Below are 19,746 nucleotides of genomic sequence, written 5' to 3' on the forward strand. Positions count from 1 at the left end.
TTTCGATTGTCTTATATGAGATGTTTGGGACACACGGTCACCAGTAGGAATACCGTGGATCCACAGGAGATAGAGTTTGTTACCATTGGATAGTAGTCGTAGTCTATATCGGAGATTCGCAACTTCCTTGGTCTGGCTCGATATTACAGATGGTTCGTCGAGGGTTTCTCCCGCATTGCTATGCCGCTGACACACCTAAGCAGGAAAGGCGTGAAGTTCACTTGGACAGAGGACTACGAGACCCGCTTCTAGGAGCTGAAGCGGAGATAAGTGTCGGCTCCAGTTTTGATTTTACCTTCTGGAGAGAATGGATTTGTACTTTACACCGACGCTTTTCTACAGGGTTTAGGCGCTGTTTTGATGCAGCACGACAGGGTAGTCTCCTATGCTTCTGACAGTTGAAGGAGTATAACAAGAACTACCCAGTACATGATTTGTAGCTGGCCGCCATTATTTTTGCCTTAAAGATTTGGCGGAATCACCTTTATGATATTACAGTTGAGATTCTCACTGATCATAAGAGTCTCAAATAACTTTTTACTCGGAAGGAACTTAATCTCCGATAGAGGAGATGGATGGAATTCCTAAAGGATTACGATTGTACCATTAGCTATCACCTGGGGGGAAAAGCTAATGTAGTTGCCGATGTACTCGGCAGGAAGTCCAGAGGGACTTTAGCTTGCCACCGAGTAGTAGTCACAGATTTGGTTCAGGGTTTTGCTGAGTTAGGCCTTCAGGAACAGGGACAGACAGAGCAGGGTATTCTGGTTGCCATGGTTGCTCAATTGTCGATCGGGACGAGGATCCGAGAGGCCCAGGCTGGTGATCAGCATTTATAGTCCATTGGCAGCCGGATAGCTTCCGGGCAGCAGACTGAATTTCCCCGAGATGAAGCGGGTATTATATACTTCCGAGGCAGATTATGCGTACCTCAATCTCACCGGGTCTTGCATGAGCTACTTCAGGAGGCTCATCGCTCTCGATTTGCGATCCATTTCGGTGGTACCCGTATGTACCAAGATTTGAGGCGTTCTTATTGGTAGAATGACATGAAGAAAGACATCGCGGAATTCGTAGCTAGATGTTTTGTCTGTCAGCAGGTGAAGGCTGAGCGTCAGAGACCTGCCGGATTACTTCAGCAGATTTCTATTCCTGGGTGGAAATGGGAACATATCACCATGGACTTTATGGTGGGTTTGCCTAGGACACAATGAGGCCATGATGTAATTTGGATAATCGTAGATCGATTAACCAAATCCGTACACTTCTTAGCGATCCGGAAGACTGATTCCTTGGATCGATTGGCAGATCTGTATTACCGAGAGATCATTAGATTTCATGATTGCCCCTTTGACTATTATTTGGATAGAGACCCCCGGTTCACGTCTTGTTTCTAGCAGAGTCTGCAGCAGGCGTTGGGCACTCAGCTCTGTTTCAGTATAGCTTTCCATACGCAGACAGATGGACAGTTAGAGCAGACCATTCAGACTCTAGAGGACTTGCTGAGGTCATGTGTGTTGGATTTTGGAGGGAGTTGGGAGGACCATTTGCCATTGGTAGAGTTTACCTACAACAACAGCTTTCATTCGACTATGCAGAGGGCACCGGTTGAATAGTTGTATGGTAGGCATTGTCGGACACCCATCCTCTGAGTTGAGGTTGGGGAGGCCCAGTTGGTGGGACCTCATAGATGCAGGACCGTCAGAAGAGATCTGAGACGGAGACTCCTAGAGTTCTCTACTGGTGACCATGTTCTACAGGTCTCATTCAAGAAAGGAATGAAGAGATTTGACCTCAGAGATAAGCTAGCTTCGCGATACATTGGCCCTTTCCAGATCCTGGAGAGGATTGGAGCAGTAGCTTACCGGCTGGTACTACCACCATCCCTGGCAAGCGTGCACGGTGTATTCCACGTATCTATGCTAAGAAGATACATACCCGACCCGACATATGTGCTGACAGATATCTCAGTGCCCATTTAGCCTGATGCCACTTATGAGGAGATTCCGGTACAGATTCTGGATCGGAAAGAACGTCAGTTGCGAAACAATTTTATCCGGCTGGTTAAAGTCGGATGGCAGCATCATTCAGACGAGGAGGCTACCCCATCTTTTCACATGAGGTATATGATTTAATTTACCGTTCAGTATTTATACGCTTTACCTGTTGTTAGTATTTGCTGATGGTAGATACCAAAATTTGGGGATCAAATTTTTATTAGTGGGGGAGAATGTAAAATACCGAAAATGGCATAACACCTTTAGGGAATTTTTTGAAAATTTTGAAAAATTTTCTGGAATTTTTTGGAGATTGTATGGACGAGTTTACGGGGATAAAAACTGGGCCCCGGTAAAAGCCTGTTTAGGCTACCCATTTAAGCAAGGAAATGTTTATATTTATAATTTCTTTTTTCGTTTCTTTTTCTTTTTATTTTTCTTCTTCGTTTCCCTTCCTCGCCGAAAACCCGCGCGCCCCTCTTCTTTCCCCGTCGCGACCTCTTTCTCCCCCCGAGTACAAAGCCACTCCTCGTCCCTGAGCCGATCCTCTTCATCTCCTTCCCTTTCCTCACCGAGCTCTTCTCCCGATCCTCTCCTCTGTGCGGAGCCGAGCTTTCTTCTCCTCCTCTCCTTTTACTTCTTCTCCCCGAATCGCGCTGAGTAGCGTCACTGCCACTCCGACCCGGAGCCGAGCCCTAGCCTCGCAGTGAGGGGGGAACCGGCTGATTTCCACCGGATCGCTGGCGCCAGCCAAGTTGTAGCCGACAGAAGTTGTGCCCAACGCCGATCAAGCCATCCAATCCCATGCCCTGGTTCACAGTCACCTCGCTCGCCGACGCACCTCAGCAAGGGACCCTTTTCGACTAGGGCAGAGAGGGGAGCCTTAGTTTTTCCTCTGTGTGCCACTGCCGAGCCTCCCACTTTGACCTAGTGCCCTCACCATCCTCTGATTTACTTGCTGCCATCACCGGAGAAGAGGAAGTTAGGTAAAGGCTCTTGTTCACTTCCACCAGAGATGTGGATTTAGGTAAATTAGTGCTAGAATTCCTATCTAGTTGGATTCGGGATTTTATGTGCTAAATGTTCTGGTTTCGGCAGCAAATTTTCTAACAGCAAGGTTTTCAGCCGTGTGTCAACAGGGAATTCTTCAACTTTGGATCAACAGTGGCTAGGTATTGAGGTAAGATTTAGGGTTTTGATCTTCGTGGTGTATGATTGCTAGTTGTGTTAGCAATAATTGTTAACTTAGGTTTAGAATTAATCTAATGGAGTAATTAAGGTTAATAAAAACTAACCCTAGATGGTCAGTGGATTAGGAATTTGTTTAGCTATTTGTTTATAATTAACATAGCTAAACCGTACGATTTACTACAGGATTTTAACGCAAGACGAGTATCTCGACGTCGGATTTGGACCGGATACAATCCTTTCTATTGGAGGCGGGTACTTTGACTTTATGTCATTTGATATGCATAGTAATGTTTTTAACAAATAGCAATGATTGTGTTTCTTATTTGCTTCGATCGATCACTACCCGATCTGTTACATGCTTGTTTGTTTATTTGTTATGCACATCATGTTAGTATTTATCTAATTATACATGCTTATAGGGGTAGTGACACATTCATGTTATATATTATGTTCAGGACCTAGGGTTTTTGATACCTTATCTGATCTGTGTACCTTTGATTTGATTCATTGCCCTATGGTACACACTTTATATTTATATATGGATATTGCTATGCTGTTCAGGATATTGCCATGTTTAGTATCATGCATCATCTCGCATGATTGTATGCTGTGCAATAGTCTACTCCATTATTGTCAAGCACATCGCCAGTTACATGTATTTGTACACACCACCACTCATGGGTTAGTGGTATATCAGACAGGTGTGTGGCAGTTCTGCTGTAGCGTGGTAGCCGGTAAGCGGTTGGACTCTGTTTGGCTCCGTTGTTCTGCTCATGGGTAGTGTGACGCAGCGTAGTAGCCGGCAGAGATTCCTCCCCGTCATCGTGTACCGGGAGATGAGAGCATTGTGCTCCCCCATTATTGATTTGGGGTAGAAGGATAGGTGTACTCCGACAGCATCCCGTCCACTCGGTCACTTATCGGGAGCAGTGATGGCAGAGTGCACGATTATCACAACCCTACCCATTCGGTCTCACCATTGTGTGTGAGATGGCTGACTAGCGTTAGGGGTGACCATGACATTTGCATCATATGCATGATGCATTTATTGCTTGTGTTTGCTGCATTTACTTGTTGCATTTATATGGATGCATATGATTGACATGCATACAGGATTTATGACACTTTCGGTCTGACGACCCTGTTGTACTCATACCCTGGTCCTGGTTAGTACAGTTTTCTCCTGCTGTACGAATGATTAGTGCTGGTTGTTATTTTCTTTATTATGCATATCAGTTGTTACCCGCTGAGTGTTGGACTCACACCCTCCTCCGTTATTATTTTCAGGTTGATGTTGTCCGGAGAGTTCCAGTCGCTAGTCCCCTGCAGTCCACGAGGATGTGTGTTGATCTTTTAGGTTTTCTTATTTAGACTATGTTTAGACTTGTTCTGTGTTAATAATTTGGATCTTGTATGGATTCTTATTTGTCGATGGGTTTGGATTGGATGTGTTTTGCTACACGCCTGCCTGGATGGCAGAAGAGGTAAGTTCATTATGATTTGTATTTTATGAGTGTAGTGGAGTAGGATATCGGTTTTGAGCTTTATGGGTGTAATTGAGTAGGGTGGTTTTTGAGTCTTCTTATCACTGTTCTACTTTGTTAATTATTAACTGCGTGGGTGATTGCATTATATTATTGTTATTGTTCCGGCCGTATTGGCCGATGTATATGTGGCCCTGATGGCATTGTAGAAAAGTTTCAGATTGTCACCCGTACAGGGGAGGTGCTGTTGAAATTTCTTTGGACAGGGACTCCCCCGGGGTGTGACATGTTCGGGTCGTTAAGGTATGGTGTCAGGAACACTTTCTTGACATGTCATTTTAGAGGAAGCTTTGAGAAGCGTGCGCATCTCGAGGAGCATGCACGCGTGCTCCCGGAGCCCTATATAAAGGGCCTCAAGCTTCAACAAAGGTATGCTAGTTTTTACTATAGCCACACTGTTACTCTACTTCTCTCACTTCACTTCTTTTGCTCCCACACCGCCGATGACTGACTTGAGCTTCAGAGGGTCATCGCTCGGAAACCCCTCGCTCGCTAGGCACTAACGCTGCTGTGGTTGCAGGACCCTCTAGTTCAGAGTCCACGCACGGTCAACAGGAGTGCCACGCCCCCCAGCATCCATCACCTCTGCTCTCGGATAGGATCAAATTTGACGTCGTATGTGGGAATGCAACCTGTATTCGAGCCGAGAAGATGGATGATGCTGGATGACTTCACACCATGACGCTCACCCAAGAGGAGCTCAACATGCTTGTACAGGCTCAAACACAGAAGATAGTCGAGCAGCAGCAGCAAAAGGCACTAGCCGATCGATTGGTGCAGCAGACAACATTGGCATTAGGGGGTCGAGCGGCGCACGAGGACCAACCGGAACAGCTCTCCATCTGGGGACAAAATATAGGGTCGACCGACACCCATGAGGAGGCACTGCTCGCCCCGATACCATTCCACTGGGCTCTATTCCAAACGCCCTCAGAGATCGCACAGGCAAATCAAGAGCGGGGGTCCTCTTCAGACGAAGCACCCGTTCGGGACGCACGGAAAGGCAAGGCGCCCCCAGGTGACGCGTCTCCTGAACGGATCAACCGCCAGTTCTCTGAAGCAATATTGTACGATCTATTGTTAAGGCACTATGCTCCACTGGCGATCTGAGAGTATAACAGATCGACAGACTCGGATGATCGTTTGGATAAGTTCAACAACGCGACTACACTTCACCAATACATGGATGGGGTGAAGTGCTAGGTCTTCCTCACCACATTCTCTGGATTGACACAATGCTGGTTTAGAAGACTGTCGGACGGATCAATATAAAGCTTCAAGGATTTCCAAACGGCCTTCCTATACCATTTCGCGAGCAACAGGCGCTACCAGAAGATGAGCGTCAGTTTGTTTTCCTTGAAGTAAGGGTCGAGAGAAACTCTCTGAGCAGACATCCAGTGCTTCAACCAGGTAGCTATGGATATCCCCTTGGTATCATCCAAGACCATGATGAATGCCTTTACATAGGGACAGGGATCCTCTGATCCTGGATCCCTGGACCAGTCCTGGTCCCCTTGCTCATTCATTGGTTGAATGGGTTGGATCCCACCTGTTTAACAGGTGGGGTCCAGTCCACCCACCCAATGAATGAATAGGGCCTCTTATGGTCCAGAAAATTCTAGACCAGAGGATCTGACCTCTTTACATAGGGGCTCGTCGAGGGGTATTCCTTTCGGTCGCTTATTAGAAAGTCGCCCCGCTACTACGGCCCATGCTCAAAAAGGCTAATGAGTACACAAATGTGGAGGATGCCCAAGAAGCAAGAAGGAAGGAGGCACCAGCCGAGCCCTTAGTGCCGACCGAACACCCACTGCCAAGCAGTCACCAACTGTCGAGGGGGCCAAGAGCCGAAGGCCGACCACATCAGGAAACAAGGGTGTATGCCGTGCAGCATGTGGCTTCCGACCAGCCAAAGACTTTGAAAGGCAAGGTATGGACGCCTATGTTTTGCTCCTTCAACCAGTCAGCATCACACAACACACGTGACTATCGCGGCCTGACGTCGATCGCCAGGCCAGCCCCAAGGGACTATTGTCGCTGATCTCTATCTCCCGATCGGTGAAACGGGTATCAATCCGCTAAGCGGAGGGAAGCTGCAAGAAGATCACTCGAGCGACAACACCATCATCAACAGAGGGAAAGTGTCGATTATCCCCTAGCCTGTCGCGTGAAAAATAGGTCATTTGCTCGGGAGGAGGAAAATAGAAGCAATGTCTCTCAGGGAGAAACAAACATCATCGCTGACGGACCAACCATCGATGACTCTAACTGAGCTAGGAAGTCATACGCTCGACGGTTAGAGATTCACGCCATAGACTGTAGCCAAGAGAAGGTGAACGGGCTCAAAATCAGCTTCGGACCCCGAGTACTTGAGGGCGTAGAAGCCCCCCACGATGACGCTCTCATCGTCCGAGCGGTAATCACAAATTATACCATTCACCAAATTTTTGTTGACATAGGGAGCTCGGTGAACATAAACTTCAAAAAGGCTTTCGACCAGCTTCAGATCGACCAAGGTGAACTGCTGCCAATGACGACCCCATTGTACGGATTCACGTGCAATGAGATTTTGTCGATCGACCAAATCAAGTTGGCCATATGGCTCATAGAGGAGCCGCTCAAGAGGACCAAAACCACAAACTTCATTGTGGTAGACGCTCCCTTGACTTACAACGTCATCCTGGGACGACCGACCCTCAACGAGTTCTGAGCAGTAGTCTCAACCTACTGCTAAAAGATCAAATTTCCGGTAGATGATCGGGTCGGGGAAGTAAAAAGTGACCAGTGGGTCACTCGGCGTTGATATGTCAAAATGGTCAAGACCGAGGCCAGGTCCACTCAAAAGAACCCACGACTAGAGGTTAGCGCTATTACTGAAAAGCTTCCTTCCCTAGTCTATGAAGAAAAAGAGGAGGTTCAAATCCATCCTTGCCTAGCAGAGGCAACAACTTTCATAGCGTCTGATCTGGAAGCCAAGCAGAAGGAAGAGCTGTTCGCTTGTCTACAGCAAAACCACAATGTATTCGCATGGTCAACGCATGAGCTTCCCGAGATTTCCCTGAGCATCGCACAACACAAACTTCACGTCCGACCGAACACTCAACCGTAAAGCAAAGAAAGAGAGGCTTCAGCGCCAAACAAAACCTGATCATTCGGACAGAAATAGAGAAGTTGCTGTAGGCCGGACACATACGGGAAGTTCAATTCTTGAGCTGGCTCGCAAATGTCGTGTTGCTCTCCAAGCCAGGCAACAAGTGGCAAGCCTGCATCAACTTCCGGGACCTCAACAAAGCATGCCCAAAGGACTTCTACCCGCTACCTATGATTGATTAGATGGTAGACTCCACTACGGGGTGTGAGCTGATATGCATGCTGGATGCATATCAAGGGTAACACCAAGTGCCGCTCACGCGGATAGACCAAGAAAAGGTCAGCTTCATTACGCCCGATGGAACGTACTGTTACAATGTTATGTCATTCGGACTAAAGAACGCCAGAGCTACTTATCAGAGGTTGATGAATAAAGTGTTCCGACGGCTGATCGGCCTTAACATGGAGGTATATATCAACGACATATTAATCAAATCCCTCCAAGCTATTGACCTGTGTGTAGATATCAAGGAGACCTCCAGACACTTAGGACATACGGAATCAAGCTGAATCCAAACAAGTGTATGTTCAGCGCAAAGAGCGGGTGATTCCTAGGCTATATCGTCACCGAGTGGGGCATCGAGGTAAATCCCAGCAAAGTAAAAGTACTACAAGACATGCCGCCGCCGAGAAATTTGAAGGAAGCCCAACGTCTCACCGGTCGGATAACAACACTGTCTTAGTTCATTTCCAAATCATCCGACTGGAGCTTGCCATTCTTCAAGATACTACGTCGAGCCACCAAATTCTAGTGGGACGAGGAGTGTGATCAGACATTCAGCGAACTCAAGGCATACGTCAATTCTCTGCCTGTACCCCGCGGAGGGTCAGTGCCATGGTGGAAGTCAAAGTCAAGGCGATCAACTCCCCTTATCATTGGCCGATCGAACAACCCGCTCGCCCGATCGGGATAAGGAAGACCCGATCCGGCATCATCACAGCTCGGCAAGGTTCCGAGCTTCCGACACTCAGAAAGACAATTGCCAAGTATCTGCAAGTGCACGCCGAGCTACCACCCCGCTCGGCCTTATATCGATCTACAAGAACAGCGTGGCGGATGGATGACCGAGCTGAACATAAACAGAAGGGCGGTCGAGCGGTTTTCCCGCTCGGCCAGATAGTGACTTATAAGCCAGGACAGTGGGAGCGTTGGCAGAAAGTGAGAATCCGAGCCGAGCGACTATTCCGCTCGGCCCAGTAAAAGACAATGCTATCTGGAGGTTATCTTTTTGGGAGCAAGCGTCGCTGACAAGCGGCATGGTCGACGGCTAGTTCAGACGGAAGATCGTACGGTGAAAGCTTCCACTGTCACGTCAGAGATATGCTCGGGTCGTTAAGGTATGGTGTCATGAATACTTTCTTGACATATCTTTTCAAGGGAAGCTTTGAGAAGCGTGCACGCCTCGAGAAGCGTGCACGCCTCGAGAAGCGTGCACGCCTCGAGAAGCGTGCACATGCGCTCCTAGAGCTCTATATAAAGGACCTCAAGCTTCAACGAAGGTATGCTAATTTTTACTGTAACCACATTGTTACTCTACTTCTCTTACTCCGCTTCTTTTGCTCTCACACCACTAGTGATTGACTTGAGCGTCGGAGGGTCATCGGGCGAAACCTCTCTCTGGCTAGGCATTGACGTTGCTATGGTTGCAGGTCCCTCTAGTTCGGAGTCCACGCATGGTCAACAGGAGAACCACGCCCCTCAACATCCATCGCCTCGACTATCGGACAAAATTAGTTGTAAAGAGCATTTATGTTCTCTCTTGACGCGCACATGAGGGCAGCATGCAGTAAGGATCCATTGCTCTATTTAATGCCTTTTTAATATATATATTTTTAATCTTTTCTTTATTTATATTTTTTAAAATATTTGTTAACTTTTTTCCAATTATTATTTTTATATAAATAAATATATAAAATTTAAAATACTAATATAAATATAAATATAAATATTAAATTAAAATATTAATTAATATTATATATAATAAATAAAGATAAATTTATATATATATATATATATATACACACACTGTTGATATCCTGCGCGCCCGCACAGTGCGTGACTGTGCGCGCACAGAGGATATCACTGATTTTAGTTTTTTTTTATTTTTAAAAAAAAATTTGAATTAAAAAAAATAATTAAAATATTTTTTAAAATTTTATTTCTAGGGTTCAGGTTTTGAGTTATAGTATCAAAACTATTTTTTTTTTTAGATTTTACCTCTAGGGTTTAGGTTTTGGGTTATAGTATCAAAGCTATTTAAGGTTCAGACTTTGGGTTATAGTATCAAAACTATTATTTTTTTAGATTTTACCTCTAGGGTTCAGATTTTAGGTTATAGTATCAAAACTATTTTTTTTTTAGATTTTACTTCTAGGGTTCAGACTTCCCAATTAGGTTATAGTGTTTGATTTAAAAAAAATTAAAATAAAATTAATTTAAGTATTTATTGAGTATTGTAATATGTTGAGGGGATATATTAATGTATTAAAAATTTATATAAAAAAATATTAATTTTTTAATTAATTTTTTTATTTAAAATATTAAAAAAAATAAAAAAAAGCTTTTAATTGATCTCATGCGCGACGCGTATAGTTACATACTGTGCGCGTCGCGCAGGAGATCAAAATATATATATATATATATATATAAACTAATAATGGAATAGTTAAAAGAATTGTTAACTCAATTTATAATAACCTATAGATTTTTTAAAATGAGTGAGATTTTTAGTCCGATGTAACAATAATATAGAAACGTATAGGATCAGAAATCCTCTGGTCTATTTTTAATGGATCAAATCTTGATCCACTATAGTAATTAGAATGATTTAATGATATTCATTAACAAGTGAGAATCATTGAATACCTTCGATCAGTATCCTCGAACCAGAAACAGATTAGACAGGACCAGAGGATTTAGTCTACATCCCCGTAAAAGTTGGAAGACCGCCAATGCCCTTATACTCTCCGATTTCCAAACGCCTTGTTAATATTGTCAGTAGTTCTGACACGATTTAGATGATATAACGTCATGAAATTGTCCTTTTATAAATTTGTTAAGACAAAACACTTGAACAGCCTCATCATTTTCTAGCTGGGTTCTGACAGGCTCTGCTTCCTCGACTTATTATGAGTATGACAGGCTTTCATGATGGTTTAAATTTCAGACGATTAATGCACATAAGTATTCAACGGAACCACAAATCCAGTTCCCGAATCTCCCTCATAGTTAATGTAGGGGTAAGGGAAAGAGTCACAGACTCTGCTGCTTCACTTTCTCGTGATTTTTCTTTCCTTCGGAACTATTATAAAGCTCTACTCTCTCCTTCAAGTTCTTCCCCAAAGCCCAAGCCAAAGCCAAAGCTTTAAGAATGGGTAATGGCGGTGAGGACAGGGGTTCAAAGAGGTGGGATAGAAGGAAAGAGGAGGATGCTATAGGGTACTGGTGCGGGGAGAGTGCAGCGATGGTAGCCAACAAAAGGGTGATGGTGGTGGTAGACCAGAGTGGCAGATCCAAGCATGCTATGAAATGTGCACTGACCCATCTGGTCAACAAGGGAGACCTCCTTACCCTCCTCCATGTCGTCCCTCCTAACCCTCGCCGCTACCTCAGGAGCTCTGTAGCAGGCGCAGGAGCAGGACATGATATTCCCACCCTCGCAAATTCCCTCGGTGCCCTTTGCAAAGCCTGCAAACCAGAGGTTGGTGCACCAAGATTAGCTAGTCTTGTGTATATCTTCGTGTCCGTGAATCTATTGAGCTGTGCAGGTGGAGGTGGAGGCTCTGGTCATTAAGGGCCCGAAGCTGGCGACAGTCCTGAGCCAAGTGAGGAAGCTTGAGGTGTCCGCTCTGGTGCTGAGCCAAGGAAAGCCTTCTCCACTTTGTTGCTTGATCCGCAGCAGCAGCGAGGAATTCGTAGAGGAGTGCATTAGCAACGCGGAGTGCTTGACGCTGGCAGTGAGGAAGCAGAGCAGGGGAGTCGGTGGGTACTTGCTCAACTCAAGGTGGCACAAGAACTTCTGGCTGTTGGCCTAGCCTGAACAACGTACGTACCACCTGTAATCATCTCGATCTTCTAAACTCCAGAGTTGGGAGCATGTCATGATAAATCGAAGTCTTGTAAAGCGAAAAATTCCTCACATAAACTAATCTGAATCATCTGATCCATCAGAACGTTTAATCTCAGTTGAGTTCCCCTCAATGTATCAGATCAAGTTGTCTTTTTCATTTTTTTAGCGGTTTATCAAATCACACACTCAGCTTTCGTAAATATTTAAATTGCACATAATACTTATAATTTTGGCAATGTATTAAAGAGCGTACGCAGTTTTGTCTTTTCCTCAAAATGCCAGGCGTTTTAGAAATATTTAAATCGCACAGCCTGTTGTGTGTGAAAGTTTTAATTTATCCTTTCAAAGTAAAAAAAGCAACTTACGTCCGAAGCAAACGCGATTAGTGACAAATGGTGCAGATAAATTTCTAGTGAATGGTCTAGGTAATTTTCTAGCCAATGGTTAACCTATGGTGTGCAAAAAATGTTGAACAGGGATGAGGCTATAAACGTTGGATTGGTGGGAAATATTTTTTTTATGAACAGTAGAGGTTCTTGTCATAAAAAATATGGAATATAGCATAAGTAGAAAATCATCGCTCCGGTTTAGTATTCTATTGCTTTTAGGGGACTTTGCAGGTTATTCTACAAGGAAAAGAAAAGTTAATTGGAGAAAACCTAATAAATCCAGCTCCGATGTAGGTTATTCTTTGACAAACAATGTAATGTATAGCTCCGATGATATTCATGTTGGGATTTTCGGATCGTAAAAATTATTTTTTCTGTTGTGGAAACCCCGAATCTTCCATGCCACCGGATCCATGTGAAGTTTATAAAATAAAATTTCATGTACGAGTTTACTAAAACCTAGATCTACACTAGGAGAAGGAATTTTACCCTTGATGCGAAGCCCTTCGTAATCCCGCTCGTCCTCGGTTCACCGGATCTCGAAAGTGTCAAAGTAGACACTTCTCTGTGTATCCACACAAGCAAGAGATGGAGAAGAACATCTAAGGATGTGCTAGCAACCTTAGAGATCAGTAATGGAGGAGAGGGAGAGCAAGAAGAAAACTAGAGAGGAAGAAGATGATGGAGTTACTCACACAAAATGAAACTCTTACCATCCAATAAAGTGGCCGACCACACTTATGTGGTTTGTAACCTCCATGGGATACCAAGAGTCACAACTCTTGGTAACTCCCATGAGGTGGCATTCCACTTAAGCAACCATGAAGATGTGGATCATCATCATTGGACTACTTAATACCAACTCACCAATGAGGTGGCAAATGGTCAAGTCAAAATTGATCCTTCATCTTCCTCTAAAGTCAAGTCAAACTTGACCACTTCTCTCCCTTGGTTGATCTAATCTAACCATGTTAGTTAGAGCCCTAGAGCCAATCATTTGATGATTGTATGGACTCATTGTATCATATTCTTGTATATTAATAAAGTCATTTGTTTGGTTATTATATTTATTTGTATTAGTGCCAAATAGACTAAGTATAATAACGTTCTTGAGTAGAAGGTTCATACCTATATCAATCGATTAGTTGAATCGATAGTGAGATGATATAGAGAACACTACTCTAAATCATTCCTAGTCGAGTATTAACATTCAGGGACAATGTTAATACAATAAGACTAGCATGTAGGTCAGCTCGATGACTTGATCTCACAAGTCATGGATATAGAGATATCAAGCTGACACATGGGTATGCATTAGAGAATGTATACTGAATGACCCGCCATGAGAAAGTATCATGGATCGTTATATGAGTGTCATATACTTTCTCATGTGACTATTAGTATGACTATTGGTCCTTAGACCTGAAGTCACCATGGTTCCCTACATAAGTAGTTATGTACTTTGGTTTCGTCAAACGTCACCCGTAACTGGGTGGACTATAAGGGTATATAACGAATTATGCAGAGGGATGTGAGTGATGTAGATGGGATCTATCCCTCCCATATGATGGGAGTTACATCGGTATTCTTGATAGAGTTAGACCACGAAGTGCATGGCCATGCCCAAATGAGTCAACATGAGATGTTGAGCTCATTTGATCGAGTGAGTCTACTTGGAGTTCAGGATTTAGATTGATTAGAGGATGACACGGTCTATGCCTCACATTGATTAATCTAGATGTCTAGGATAGAAGGACAATGTCACATATTGTGAGGAGTCACAATTAATAGTCACAAGGTGATGTTGGATCTCAACATTTCTTGTAACTTGGGTAGCAATGATGTATTGCTAGATGCCGCTCATTGCTTATGTTTCTAAAGAAGTTTAGAAACATTGCCAACGTTACAAGAACCTATTGGGTCACACACAAAGAACAAGTGGATGGAGATTGGGTTCATATGATGAACCAATTGGATTGGGTTCATATGATGAACCAATTGGATTCAAATTAGACTTATTGAGTTAGACTCAATTAGATTCAATTGTTGAATGAGTCTAATTTAGATTTGATTCATTGAGTCAATTTATATTAATGAATTGAGATTCATTAAATTAAAATTGACTTGAGTCAAAGGTTGGATTTAACTCAACAAGGAAGACAATTGGTCAAGTTTGACTTGACCAAGTAGAAATTGAAATATCAAGTTTGACTTGATGTATTGCCACATCATAAGGATGACTCATCCTTGCCACATCACCTCCACCTCATGAGGCATGCCACCTCATGGGGGTTACACTCTTCCATGGTTTTAATGTGGCCGGCCACATTAATGGGGAGTTACATTATGTGGCCGGCCACACTAATGGAATAAGGGGGTTTTGATTTTGTGGAGTTATGTGTGCATTCATTCTCTCATCTTCTTGCTTGCTTCTCCCCTCTCTTGGCTATGTGTTGCCGTGACTTTCTAGAGAGGAGAAGGTGGTTGAGTGAGTTAATCCAAGAAGTCCAAGAAGAAAGGTATTATTTTAGAGGAGTGTATTGTATTCTCTTCTTTGTTTTCCTTTCTTCTTCCATTCCCATCCGAGAGCCCTAGAGAGAGTGCTAGCACACTTGGGGTCTTTCTTCTCCATCCTTGAGTGCTAGAGAGCACTCCTTGTTCGTGTGGATATCACTAGAGAAGTATCAACCTTGATACTTTGGAGATCCGACACGTACCTTGGACGAGCGGGATTTGAGAGGGAACGCACCAAAGGTATAAAGTGTTTTCCTTTGTAGATCTACTGTAGATCGTTGTTTATAACTCGTACTTGTGTTTTCAAAAGTTTTCCTTGCACGGATCCTACGGCTTTGGGTGATTCGGGGTTTCCGCGACGTGAAAAGCGGTTTTGGTATCAGAGCCACGTGCAAGGCTTGTACGAGTTTAATTTTTGGTTTTATGAAAACTAAAGTTTCTATAATTTTCTGTAAAATTATGATTTTATAGTTTTTATGGGTAATTTTTCCATAGAAGCGAAGCACAAGTGTCTCGGCACTTGTAGGCTTCGGCTACCAGAAAGATTTTTCCAAAACGGTTTCGTTTTGCCCCAAATCCGTTTGGGACAGCGGGCTTGGGTGCCATTAGATCGCAAAGGAGCAACTCACGATGGTTAGATCGTGGGTAGGGGTACTGCCCCTAACCCCGCAAGAGGGATTTGCTCCATGATTGCACAAATCGCTAAAACTAACGTCGGGAAGATTTTTCCGAAGGGCAATGTCTCGAACCAAATCGTTTTGGGACAGCGAGTTTGGGCACTGTTGGATCGCAAAGGAACCTCGCGATGGTTAGATCGGTGGCGCTGCCCGGCCCAAGGGATCCGCTCTCATTAGCATGCGAAAACCGCTAAAACGGGACCAAGGGAAATTTTATTCGTAAAATTGTAAAAATTATTTTTAAAATTATATAAAATTATGAAAATATATAATTTTGAATTATATATTAATTTTGTGATAGTCATGACCCAAAAACCCAATATGATTGGATTGTGTTGTAATTCATAATATGGCCTGCGTGCCGTTATGTGTTTGCGCGTGTTGTATGTTTTATTTTTCGCGACCTGCGCGTCGTGCCTTTCTCTTATATTCTTGTTGTAAATTAGATTTAGACTCGAATGTAACTCGAGTTTCAAATTGTAATGTACAAATTGGAGCGGTGGAGGGTCCACACGAGACGGAGTTCCGAGGCGGGCACGAGCAACACAAGGTGGTCAAAGGGAGGAGCTTGGAGAAGCTGTTGACCCTAGGTTGACCAATCGATCTTCTCATTGGCTTGAGAAGATCGTAGTAGGGCCATGACTAAATCACAAATAGATTAATTAGTTAATTGCTTATGTATATGATGCATGTTTAATAAGTAATTAATTAATTAGTGTCTTACGATTAGAAGTCGTGCACATGATGCACCCTTGCGATTAGATTAGATCTAAGTCGTGCACAAGATGCATCCTTTTCGATTAGATTAGATCTTGATCGAACCAACTCTAAATGCCTAACCGTGCCGTGATACCTATCACTACCTCGATCACATGTATTGCCAAAGCAGAGCAATACATATTATCTTGGTAGGGTACGGAGGGACAATCTTGGTCCCGCCTATCAACGCATAGGTAAATACAAACTCAATTAGATTGAGTATTCCTAGTTACTCGGTTGGATCGAGTCAACTATAGGCATTCTTCCAATAGTTGGAATGATAGGTCAAAATCACATCTATATTAAATCTCGGGCGTATTAGCCAAAGCTAACTCGAGTTTTAATATAAATGCGGATATTGATTTTATAAACAAGAGTTGCATAGAGATGTAATTGGTAATCGTTACCTACCGATCATACTAAGCCTTGGGCGTATTAGCCAAAGCTAACTCAAGGGTTAGTATGATGTGGATCTTGTCCCACAAGAATTATAGAATTCAGTGGGAGCATCATTTAATTAAAGGCCTAATTAAATGATTTTAAGAATATGATATTTATTTCTATAAATTTTCTGTTGTAGATAACTATGACGTCGAATACGAACTCTTTCTCCCTGCGTTCTGTCCTTAAGAAGGACAAGCTCAACGGAGCAAATTTCCTGGACACGAGAATAGTTCTCACTCAGAACATAAACAGCACGCTCGCAGCCCATTCGGAGGCTCCTCCTGCCAATGAGCAGACCGAGATGCTTACAAGAAGCATCAAGATGACGCATTAGATGTGTCCTGTCTTATGCTCGCGACCATGAACTCTGAGCTTCAGAAGCAACATGAGTTGATGGGCGCTTACGATATGGTTGAACATCTTTGTCACCTATATCAAGGACAAGCAAGGCACTGGAAGAGGAACTCCAAAGAATACCTGGAAGATCTTACGAAGAAGAGAAATAAGATTTCTACTTCAGGTATACATGTTATAGAAGTCAACCTCTCTATTTCTTCATCGTGGGTATTAGATATCGGATGTGCTTCGCACATTTGTACTAATGTACAAGCGCTGAGAAATAGCAGGGCATTGACGAAGGGTGAGATAGACCTACGAGTAGGCAATGGAGCACGAGTTGCTGCTATTGCTGTAGGAACTTATCATCTATCTCTTCCCTCTAGGCTTGTACTAGAATTAGATGATTGTTGTTATGTGCCTGCCTTGACTAAGAACATAATTTCAGTTTCTTGTTTGGACAAGAAAGGATTCTCGTTTACTATAAAGAACAAATGTTGTTCCGTCTATTTAAACGATATGTTCTATTGTAGTGCACCTCTGATAAACGGACTCTATATTCTAGACCTTGAGAGCCCTATCTATAACATAAATACCAAGAGGTTCAAGACAAATGACATGAACCAAACCTACCTCTGCACTGTCGCTTAGGTCATATAAATGACAAGCGCTTATCCCAGCAGGATGGTATGCTGGACTCATTTGATTTTGAATCATATGAGGTATGCAGTCATGCCTACGAGGCAAGATGACCAAGACTCCTTTAGTGGGCACAGCGAGATGATTTGTTAGGACTCATACATAGTGATGTATGTGCCCTTTCAATGTCGCTGCTAGAGGCGGTTATAAGTACTTCATCACATTTACTGATGACTTCAGTAGATACGGTTATGTGTACTTAATGACACATAAGTCCGAATCCTTTGAAAAGTTCAAAGAATTCAAGAATGAAGTACAGAACCAGCTTGGCAAGAGTATTAAGATACTTCGATCCGATCGAGGTGGAGAATATCTTAGCCATGAGTTCCGTGACTATCTAGCTGAGTGTGGGATTCTATCCCAACTCACTCCTCCTGGAACACCACAGTGGAATGGTGTATCCGAATGGAGGAATCATACCTTATTAGATATGGTACGATCTATGATGAGTCACATAGATCTTCCGACATATCTATGGGGATATGCTCTAGACACGGCAGCTTTCATACTCAACCGAGTTCCATCAAAGGGCGTGATAAAGACACCATATATGATATGGACTGGGAGAGATGCCCAGGTGTCTTTCATGAGGATTTGGGGTTGTGAGGCTTACGTTCGACGTCAAGTCTCAGACAAATTAGGACCCAAATCCGACAAGTGCTTTTTCATTGGATATCCCAAGGAAACTAAGGGATATTACTTCTACATTCCCGGTCAAGACAAGGTTGTGGCAAGATCGGGTCTTTCTAGGAAGGGACTTTGTTTCTAGAAAGACTAGTGGGAGCACGTTCGATCTTGAAGAAGTTCAAGATGCGAACAATAGCACTGATGCCTCGATGGAAATTGAACTGGAACCACAAAGTGTTGTGGATGATGTTGTTCCACAAGGAGTTGAGGAACAACAACCGGTTCAAGTAGACATACCTCTTGGCAGGTCTGAGTACGTCGTCACTGAGAGATACTCATTTCTCTTGTCGACCATGATGACGTTGTACTCATAGAGGATGAGCCTATCACCTATCGAGGCCGTGATGAGACCAGATTAGAAATGGCTAAGCCATGAGATCCGAGATGGAATCCATGTACACCAACCAAGTATGGACTTTGGTTGATCCACAAGAGGTAAAACCCATTGGGTGCAAGTGGGTCTTTAAGAGAAAGCTGACATGGATGGACTTATCTATAAGGGTCGCTTGGTAGCTAAAGGTTTCAAGCCAGATTCATGGTATTGACTATGATGAAACCTTTTCTCCGTGGCGATGTTTAAGTCCATTCGGATCATGCTTGCTATTATGCCTACCATGACTATGAGATATGGCGGATGAATGTCAAAACCGCGTTGAATGGAACCTACTCGAGGATGTGTACATGACACAACCTGAGGGTTTTGTAGATCCACAACATACTAGCAGAGTATGCAAGCTGCATAGGTCCATTTATGGACTAAAGCAAGCTTCTCGGAGCTGGAATCTTCGATTCGATGATGAGATCAAACAGTTTGGTTTCATCAAGACGAAGATGAGCCTTGTGTCTACAAGAAGGTTGTAGGAGATATAGTTGTCTTCCTCATATTGTATGTGGATGACATACTAATCATTGGGAAGGACATCCCTATGCTTCAGTCTGTCAAGACCTGGCTAGGGAGTTGCTTCTCAATGAAGGACTTAGGTGAGACATCCCGCATTCTAGGGATACAGATCTATAGGGATAGATCTAAGAGATTGCTTGGCCTAAGTCAGAGTACATACATTGACAAGGTACTCCTTCGGTTTGCCATGCAGAACTCCAAGAAGAGATTTCTGCCGATGTCACATGGCGTGAGTCTTTCGAAGACTCAAGGTCCCTCTTCTAGAGAGGAGAGAGACCGTATGGATCAGATCCCTTATGCCTCAGCCATAGGATCGATCATGTACGCCATGCTATGTACTCGACCTGATGTCTCGTATGCTTTGAGCATGACGAGCAGATACCAGTCA

At 43.5% G+C, this 19,746-nt stretch overlaps 1 protein-coding gene across 1 annotated transcript; it reads left to right on the forward strand.

The window, feature by feature from the left end:
• Positions 1-11,238: 11,238 nt before the first annotated feature.
• Positions 11,239-11,991, forward strand: LOC122030364. Its single transcript, XM_042589574.1, has 2 exons — positions 11,239-11,583; positions 11,651-11,991. The coding sequence occupies exons 1-2, from the start codon at positions 11,254-11,256 to the stop codon at positions 11,915-11,917; spliced, it is 597 nt and encodes a 198-aa protein (XP_042445508.1). The 5' UTR covers positions 11,239-11,253; the 3' UTR covers positions 11,918-11,991.
• The last annotated feature ends 7,755 nt before the right edge of the window (positions 11,992-19,746 follow it).

Source organism: Zingiber officinale, chromosome 10B (genome assembly GCF_018446385.1).
Source record: "Zingiber officinale cultivar Zhangliang chromosome 10B, Zo_v1.1, whole genome shotgun sequence".
NCBI classification, from domain to species: Eukaryota; Viridiplantae; Streptophyta; class Magnoliopsida; order Zingiberales; family Zingiberaceae; genus Zingiber; species Zingiber officinale.

Excerpts from the sequence above, each read along its gene's own strand:
- LOC122030364 (XM_042589574.1), top strand. The coding sequence starts at position 11,254 with ATGGGTAATGGCGGTGAGGACAGGGGTTCAAAGAGGTGGGATAGAAGG. Across the intron at positions 11,584-11,650 it reads GCAAAGCCTGCAAACCAGAG|GTGGAGGTGGAGGCTCTGGT; the intron begins GTTGGTGCACCA and ends TGAGCTGTGCAG.